Here is a 9,710-nt window from a genome sequence, read left to right as displayed (position 1 = left end):
CAAAACAAAACCCAAGAAAACCACACAGAAGAAAAGCCAAACACAACGCCCAAGCAAAAGACTGGAAACATGCAAATACAGCACATGGCAAGCATTTAACCAAAAGACTTGGACAGGGGACAAATGTACTCCAAGAAGCTCTTAACACATCTGCCACTGTTAGGTTTGGATACATGAGAACAAGCCAATAAAGCAGAACTGGACTCGTCTGGAAAGCAGGCCGACAACCTGGGCCTTACTTCAGATGAAGACGTGACAATGTAGTGGGAAGAACAGAACAAGAAGAAATGCTGCACCAGGAGTGGGCTCTTTTTCCGACAGCTTTCAGAAARCATCTGAACAGCAAACTAAGGGCTCTGGCAGACCTTTAACCCTCTAATGGAAASCAATTCTTTATGCCCTGTATCCATTAATTCCATCCAATTATGTTTGGAGGGAAAAAAAAAAGAAAACGGAGTGTTAAGGAGTCTGTCTTATAGCAGAAAGACAAGCATGTAAGTGTGAGTATCTTTCCGGARTGATACCGGTTCCTACGAGGAACTGTGAGTTCCTTATCATCAATCATCTTCATTTCCCTTACTGTTTCGATGAAACACTTTTCTTTCCCAAACTGCACCACCGCTTTTCGTGTCCCTCTATCTCTGTCAGCAGGGGACGCGAAAGCAGACAGCCACTGGCAACAAACACCCCTGACCACCCCTTGCAGGCACAGCCCAGACCGCAGYGCGTCCAGAAGGATCCAAGGATCACTGCTGTGGATTTGATGAATCCCACTGACTTTTACAGGCACGAGCGGGATTCGCACGGCGGCCGCGGGCACCTCCGGCCTGGGCAGAGCGGCCGCGTTGGAAGCGGCACGAACTTACCGCGCCGGAGCCGCCTCCCCCCTCAGGCCGGGAAGCGGAACCGCGGCAGCCCCGGCGCGCTCCCATTGGCTCGGCCCGCCCCGCGCGTGACCGCCGCCCGGCCCTTCCCGGCGGGAGCGGCGGCGGAGCCGGAGCCGGCCCGAGGAGCGGCACCGGGGAAYGCCGCGTCTCCAGGGCGAGCGGCGGCCCGGGACGGGACGCGGGTGACAGCGACAGCCGCAGCGCCGCCACCGCCCGCCGGCATCACGTGCGGCCGCCGCGCCCGGGGGCAGGAAGAGGGGGACGCGCCACGTGACGGGGCGGTGCCCGCCGCCCTCCTCCTCCTCCCCGCTCTTTCTTCCCCCGTCCCGCCCCGTTGGCTGTTGCCGTGGCGACACGGGAAGGAGGAGGCGGGGCCGCCGCCCCACCCCGGCCGCGCCGCAGCCCGTGAGCGCGGCCCCGCCGCCGGCAGCGCCGCCCAGGAGCCGCCGCGGCGGCCGGGAGCATCCGCCGGGCGGGGAGCGGAGCGGAGGCGGCTGCGGCGGCGGGCACAGGGCGGGGCGGCCGATGGCGGGGGGGTGAGGAGGGGCCGTCGGCAGGTGCGGGTCGGGCGGGCGGTCCGCGCTGGCGGGAGGATGCGCGAGTACAAGGTGGTGGTGCTGGGCTCGGGCGGGGTGGGGAAGTCGGCGCTCACGGTGCAGTTCGTGACCGGCACCTTCATCGAGAAGTACGACCCCACCATCGAGGACTTCTACCGCAAGGAGATCGAGGTGGACGCCTCCCCCTCCGTCCTGGAGATCCTGGACACGGCGGGCACTGAGCAGTTCGCCTCCATGCGGGACCTCTACATCAAGAACGGGCAGGGCTTCATCCTGGTCTACAGCCTGGTCAACCAGCAGAGCTTCCAGGACATCCGACCCATGCGCGACCAGATCATCCGCGTCAAGAGGTGACTTGCCCGGCGGCCGCTCCTCCGGCGGCCGCGCCCGACGCCCACCTGCGGCCCGGCCCGCCCCGCCGGGGCCTGCGGGCCTCCCGCCCCCCCTCCGTGCCCTCCTCCCCCGCCCCGGTGCCCGGGTCTCCGGCCCGGGGGCTGCCCACGCCCGCTCAGGTGCCTGCCCCGCGGCTCCCTTCCCTCGCCCGCCCCCCTCTCCCGGGCGGCAGGACATTTTCCCCCATCCCGCCGCCCCCTCCGGTGCCGCGCCCGCAGCCCCGGGCTCCCCGTGGGCGGGCGCCGGCCGGGGGTGGTGGAGCGGGGGCAGGGACTGGGGGCTCCGGTGGTTTCCGTCGCTCGCCCTTCCCCATTCGCGTGTGCGGGGAGTTTGGGGTGCTCCCGTATGGAATACGGTGGAGAATCTGGCCGGAGGCTGGAATCTTGGGGGCGGAAAAGCAGTTCCCCCAGCGCTGTATCGAGTCAGCCAGCCCTCGAGTGCACTTTCTTGGTGGACGTGCTGTGGCCGATGTGCCGRGGAAGCACCTGGATGCTTTCGTGCGGCAGACGAGAGATCTGCCTGTTCAGATACCTGCATAGCTATTTCCATGAACTTCCCACTCTTAAAAGTGCAGGACGCCAGTCTTTTTCTCAGTGGAAGTGACGCCTGTGAGTGTTAGGCCTCATGTATTCTGGTGTTTCTCTTAAATTTCCCACGGTCTCGTTGCCAGCCGCTCTGTTTAGGAGCGAGCCCACGGTGGTGAAACACCGGTGCCTACTGCCAGTTTGTTTTTATAATCGCTGCGTTGTTTAGATGTGCATCAATCAGTCAGATGTCGGCGGCTGAAATGYAGCCAGTCGCACTAAAATAAGGGTAGATGCACCATTTGAAATCATAGCAACCGTTTGAACCAGAGCATAGATGAGAAAATGCCGCTGGCCACATCGTCGCAGACAGAGGTCTGTTACTGCCCGTGGAGAGAGTCTGTAATTATATCACAGAACTGGTTGTAGCTGTGGCTTGGACATCTGAAAGGGAAACCCTCGTAAATAACTTCGTTGGACCACATCTGTTGGATTTGCATCTTAATATAGAGTAGAGCGTAAAAGGTGACGATAATTATAATGGCTAATCATATGGTCGGGTATGGTCTGTTCACAGAAACTGCCATTCCAGACCAAGGCCTGGGGAAGATGTATTTTGAAATTGGGGAGGAGGGTGAGTAGGGGAAAGGGGAGGGAGGAGGCAAAGCGCTGCTATTTTTAAAGACTTGCAACTTTTTCATAGTGGGTGTTTCTTAATGTGTGTCCTAACTTTTTCAGTGAAGATTCTAAAGACCAGTGCAGTGGAGTTAGTTTGATTTTATTATGAAACATGCATTTTCAGTATGCTTCCATCCTTATCGTTCACACATACCTTAGAGAAGGACGTTTTTTCTTTAAGTAGTTCAGGTAGACTTTATTCATTAATAAATGCTTTTGGTTTTCTTATATTTAATCGCCACTATAAATTCATTTAGCCTCTGAATTAATATCTGTGGCTTTTGCAGCTCGCTTTGTACCTTAAGCTGGAGCATCTGCATTCAGACCCCAGCTGACGAGCTGTAGATAGGTGTAGCAGAATAGAAAGCAACTTGTACTTCCATAGTTACATTGACTCAGCACTGCTGAAGAGTGGGTCTAAATGCTGCTCTTATTTTTCATCTGCCGGCTCTTTTACTGCAAGACCTCAGCTTTAGGCTTTTGGTTAGGTATTTTGTGAGATGTATGAGCAACATTGTAATCCTGAGTTACATTTAACAAAGTAATCTAAATGCAGCTGAAATCCTGAAAATTGTAGCAAGCCCAGATAATTTTTCTTGAGTTGTTGTTAAAGGAAGTATGGTGCGTTAAAASGATGTAGCTTCAGCAAGGGTACCAGATTTTTACTTTTTAACTTCCCTGATTTTACATTTGTGGGTTGTGGTGGGGATGTTATGTTTTKGAACTTAAGTTCGCAGGCAGTGTAAGACCTAATATGCAGCAGACATAAGCTTGCATCCTTTTTACCAGTTGAACCTGAAAAATGCATATTTACAGATATAATATGCATTTACAAGGACTTGTAAATTATAATTTACAGTTGAAGAAATGCATTTAATCCATGTCGAGAGAAAAATAATCATAGTACTATTTACTTGGGGGTTTTGGATAGCATGTACCTGAAAATGACAACTATATGCTTCTATTGACACAAAAACACGATCTAAAAATCCTAATTGTACCTGAAAACCAATTGGCCAAGTCTCTAGCTGGTATGCATGTCTGCATTTACATATTGTCTGTGTTATTTTATTTTATTTTTGGGTGAAATAATCCCTGTACTATACCATAATTACAGAGTAATTTTAATTACTCTTCCAAGAAGTGGAAAAGCCAGTTGGAATTCTCTCTTTGGGTTAAGAGATGCACATTTTGAGTGTTCTGCTTCCCTTGTCTAACCACCACATACCAGGCCAGCTAAGCTGATGAAGCTGARTGACCTTAGAGGAATGAATGACATGTTCATGAATGAAAGAGAGGAAACAAGTGGACCTTCACTTAGCTCTGAAGCTTAGTGGTTAGAAGAGATTGAGATCACTGTTGCCACTCTAGTTTCTGTTCTCATTAAATGGCTATTTCATATTAGYGCATAAATAGGCTTAGTCTGAAATCCAGCTCTGCCAGCTTGCAGAGAACTCCCCTAATGGCAAAACTATGAAGTTGAGCTTCCTTGGGTAGTGTGTGTAGGCCTTGCATCCCTTTCAGTCATGGTGCAAAGTTTTGTCAAGAGTGGAGGATGTCTCCATGACTTTTAAACAGGTAGTTAAAATTCTTTACTGGGAAATGTTTTACATGTAAACAATATTCYTCTTTTCAAAGAAAAAAAATTGTTTAGATCTTTCTCAGAGAGAGTCCCGGTGCTTTACTTTCAGAAGGGAGCCCTGCCAGTTCTGAGTGGATAGGTACACCCACTATGCACTAGGCAGCATCTCTGCCTAGACAGAGGATGAAGAGGATGAAGAAGTTTTAGAAGTGCTTGCTGTACTCTGGGCTGGAGTTTCCCGCAGCGCAGAGTGCTGCCAGCATTGGATGAAGGATCACGGTGGTACGAAACCACAGCTGCCGTTCTCCTTCCTTCAGATGCTTCATCTGAAATGTCTTGATCCAACCCTGGTTTGGGCACTTGGTACTGGTTTCTGGACCCTACTTGTGCCAAATATGTCCATTAAGCCTTGTTTCTTGACTCTTGCGTATGCTGAGGGTTTGTACTGTTGGGAAGATGAAGTGTGCATAAGGTAGCTTTGAAGACTACTTAGCTTCTGTATTCAAGAAGGATAAAGGGAATYAGCTGCTGCTTTCCTGCCTCCTGGTGAGGTAGGTGCTGCAGCTCTGGGGCCTTCTTCCTTGAATTTATGGGCTTGGCAGCAAAGAACTCTCTTGTGCATGCTGCTGACAGAACTCACCATAGTTCAGAATGAGCTGTGTTCTGGAGAAACCTTTTATTTGTGAGAGCAGGGCTAAATTGGATGAGTGGGCTCATGCCAGTAAAGGTCTTCAGTGAAGGAAGAACAGAAGCTGTCAGAAGAACAGATTGGAAGKGGTACATCCCAGTTTAGAAGTAAGTAGTGAATATGCAGATTAAGTAGTGTAAATTTTATTTTTATTTTTGTGGAAAAAGGAATTCGGTAGCTTCTAAACTTTGGTGCTTGTCTGTTGTGTGATTAGAAAGCTCTCAAAAAGAATCTACTGCTACTTCCCAAATACTCAATTTTAATTTTTAATATGACTGCCAACATTTTTCTATTATGAAGGTATGTTTAAACCTCACTGGGTATCAATTCTAGCTGCTTGCTTAGCCTTCAGTAATGTAGTTTCTCAATCTATTCTACAGGCATTTTTATAGGTTTTTTTCAGTTTAACCCCATGAAAAAGGAAAGCATTATTTCTATTCAAGCAGGAAACTAGAGCCTAGAAATGAGAATGGACTTGGAGTTAATCCAGAGTTCTTCACTTGCAGTAATTTGTCTAGATGTCTGACCTGTGCTTTACATATGGGACTGTTGTGCTCATGTTTTAGAGCCCCTATTTAAAAGTATTTCTCAAAAATACAATTTTAGTCCAAGTTTGAAAAAAAACTCCTTTTCCTTAATCTAATGTTTTTTCTCTAGAAGAAAAAGACAAGAAAATTTATTTATTTAGATTGGCTGAAAATGCAGACCGAATTATAGAAGTATATTGCTATGATATACCACAGAAATATATTCGTGAGTTGAGAATGTTCTTTCTGGCTGTGGTTTATGATCAGGATGAAAATCTGCCTCCCAGTCTAGGGATTCTGTGTAGTAATTTAAAACATACGAGAGAGGTAATCATTGAAATTTATTAATTGTGAAATCAGCCTCCTCAGTCAATGATAATTGATGTATTTAGTGACTTAATGGTGATTAAGTCTGGAAAACTGTATTTGAAATTACAAATTGCTCAAAAGTCTAGTTGAAAATATTGCTTTCCAAGTACTGTGAAATCAAAGTATGTTTTTAAAGAAAATACATCCTCTTTAAACAAGGTTGAATTTTTACATGTTYTAAAATTCTATGTACGTTGCATCCTTATTTTTAAAAAGTATTTTTTCTACTTTTGAGAAGTAATTAGAGAATTCTTCATAAACACTAGTACAACACTTTCAACCACAAACATGGCTCCAGCCTTTCAGGAAGAAACACTGAAGTGTCTGGTAGAAGTGAAATAGGGAAAATCCTGTTTCTTCTGAGGCATACTGTATGCAAAGCTTGACAAATGTCTRGGAATTTTCATAGGTGCTAGCTGTGTAGAGATTGCAGAAATAAGGACAGACTGAAATCCTTGTCTTTTTAGCAAGAGCTCTTTTTCTTACAATAATCTTAATGCAGTGGATTGTTTTGAGCACTCATCTTTAGGTAAAAATTGGCAGAGTGGGTAAAAGRCATGGCCCCCATTCTCCTCCTGGCCAAGCTTCCAGCTGCTCTTGTGCACCCATCAGATGAAATTTAGGACTTTGTTGGAAAAACAGATTAACAGATTCTAAATCTCAACAAACATTTCTGCATATTTAAGTAAAATAGAAGAATTTTTTTCCTCGGTTAAGGGACATCTATGGATAGGTGGTGGGAACCTTACCAATTTATAAGAACAAAATGCAAATATTTTAAGCATTTGAAGAGATACAAAGAAGTGGTAGACACAGGTATAAGTCATATCTAATGGACTGTGTATATCATATCAGAATCTTCTGCTGTCTGGACATCTCTTGTGTTTTATTGGTGAGCTGAGACGTAGACTGTGTGCAACTCAGATTTGTGTTCTCGTGTTTTTAAGGTAACTATAGAGACCCAAAGAAGCATTGCATAGAGTTCAGGTTAATTTTGAGTGTGTGTGAATCTACCTTTGTTTTAATTTGAAATTAGTGAACTAATTCTGTCAGATGAAATTATAGGTTCCTGCAAGTCATACACAGACAATTCTCTAAAAAATGTCTCTCACAGTGTGCAATTTTAAGCTATACAAGAGAATTTTGAAGATGTTTGGCTTAGTCTTAAACTCAGCTATTTCAAGGTGCTCGTCCATCTTCAGAACATATAACCTTTGTTTTCCTGTAGTAACTTTTGATTTAATTACATGCTTGCAGAGTTCTCTTGACTCTTCCCCCTCCCCCCCCCATTCTCCCACTCTCACATTCTTGCTAATCTGAAATATTCATATTACTTTGATTTTTTTTTTAGTGAAAAACATGAAAATTTGAGACAATGCTTGCAACCAGAGTGTTCTAATCTGTTGCTGGGATTTTTTTTTTTTTTGCTGTTTCCCTGCTCCCTACCACCCCCACAACCTAATCCAGATAATTTTATAAGTATTCTTTCCTGAGTTTTACTTACTTTTCTCTGTAGGGTAAAGTGTCATGATAGTTTTCATATACGAACACTGAATATAAATATTTTTATCCCCTCCTGCTTTTTAGGTGTTCTTTGGACTTTTATTGAAAAACCCAGGTAGGCAAGCTCCTTTTGTATGCGTGTTTAGTTTAGATTGTGCTAGTTTAGAGTGTAGTGCTTTTTTGTTTTTTTTAATGATGCCTGTATTCCTTAGCATCATCTTCTGGTTTTGGGACTTAATTGCTGCTGTAGCTTATGTTGTTGTAGAGATGTGTGGATAATTTTTGGATAGCTGCAATTGTCAAATAGTAGAACAGTATGTGGCAAGACTTCTTAAATTTGTTTTTGGTTGTGCAATATTGCTTGATTGTGTCTGTGTTGTAAAAATGCTAYTTAATGTGTTAGAGACCAAATATAACCATGACTTTAATTGCTTTCATAACTTAGTTCAGTATTATAGCATTAATGCTTGGGGTTGAGTGTTTTCTATTCTGCTCTTCATTAGGCTGTTTTGACACAGAATTTTGAATATTTGGAAAATTTTATTTTAAAAATCATTGCTCATTTGAATTTATGATTTTGCCTTTGAATTCCTGTTTTGGTGAGAGGACAGTAATTCTTTAAATACTGTTTTTTATAGCCAACACAGTTGGCAGTAACTTTAATGTTTTCTTTCAAAATAATTCTACAATTGGATAGTGTGTGGATAGAAGCAAATTTTCTTCTTTGGTCAAACATGAAACATTCTGGGTAACATTATGTTTAGTCAAAGCTCTTATGTTAGCAGGTATACTTTTTAGACTGAAATTTCAAAAATAGACATTCTTTGGCTATTGAAAGTTTTCAGATGAAAATGTGAAATGTCTGAGTGGGTGGACCATCAAAAAAATCATCAAATCCTTCCATTAAATTTCTTTCCTAGTTTTCTTTTTAATAATTGAATTTTATTGAATTGAATTTTATTTCTTGTACCTCAGAAAAAACCTGGAGTTACTGGTTATTTAATTTCTGAAGCATTGCAAGTGTTGCTCAAACAATTTTTTTTCCACCTTGTAAATTGTGTAGGTGGTATGTGATGATAACGTTTTGAGAGAGAATAGGGAAGCAATTGGGACTGCAGTGTTAAATTATCCTGGCACGTAGTGACTTGCATACAGATTTATGTGATTGTTAAGGTAACAAGAATTGTAGCTAACTGCTTCTACGTGCTCTTTTCTTCATTAGCTTGCTTCTGCTGTGTTTTTTGGGTTTGGGTTTGTTTTGTTCTGTTCTGGGTTCATTTTCCAGAAGTTTCCAATACCGGACTAGTATTCAGTTTTTGCTGCACTAAGGCAAATGCTATAGTCTAGGTACAGTTTGCAATGATGAGTGCAACTTTGAACACTTTCTTTGTCAATGGGTTGGATGCATTTTGGCAGCTGTGTTATCTTAAATCCTAGTCTAGACAAGAGAATTAAAGGTGCGTTATGAGCACGTTATCCTTTCTCAACATTAATGTCATGGGACTCACTCAGTTAGTTTGTACTGTACTCTTTAAAAATGCAATGGTGACAATATTTTAATTCTTGTCTTTATTAGGCCTAGAWTAGGTGAAAGATCAGGTGAAGGACAAAAATGGGGACTGTTTTCACAGTTGATTATCTTGTTTTGAAGTACCACTTGGGTCTTGTAGATAGAGTTTTAACAAGTTTAAAAGTATTATCTTCTGCGAAAGTCATAGTAATGAGGAAGACATTAAAGCATTTTAAAAATATTAGGCTGTRATAGTGTAGGGTAGTGGTCTGTGGTAAAATAAGATACAGTTCCTACTTTGTAGAATGGTTTGGGGACTTCCCATTATTGTTCTGGTTAACAGGTAGCCACCTYAACTAAAAGATTAATAGTGTTTGAGATTCCCATGCGAGTTTCAGCTCAACTACAATTTAATCTGAACTGGAAATGAATTGGATAAGGCACTGAACTTAAGTGCTCTGAATGTTGTGAAGAAGAGCTTTGGTCCTGGAT

At 44.0% G+C, this 9,710-nt stretch overlaps 1 protein-coding gene across 1 annotated transcript in view; it reads left to right on the top strand.

Annotated features, from left to right (window-relative positions):
• The first annotated feature begins 1,447 nt into the window (after nt 1–1,447).
• RAP2A (RAP2A, member of RAS oncogene family) overlaps nt 1,448–9,710 on the top strand; it is a 29,637-nt gene continuing 21,374 nt past the window's right edge. Inside the window, exon 1 of the mRNA XM_057366202.1 lies at nt 1,448–1,794. Coding sequence (XP_057222185.1) covers nt 1,481–1,794 — 314 coding nt within the window. The 5' untranslated portion in view covers nt 1,448–1,480. The remainder of the gene's footprint in view (nt 1,795–9,710) is intronic.

The sequence above is a fragment of the Malurus melanocephalus genome, unplaced genomic scaffold, assembly GCF_030028575.1.
Source record: "Malurus melanocephalus ecotype Western Australia unplaced genomic scaffold, MMel_1.1 scaffold_61, whole genome shotgun sequence".
Lineage (NCBI taxonomy): Eukaryota > Metazoa > Chordata > Aves > Passeriformes > Maluridae > Malurus > Malurus melanocephalus.
Note: the sequence above shows the minus strand (reverse complement) of the source record. Positions and strands in the feature narration are given on the sequence as shown.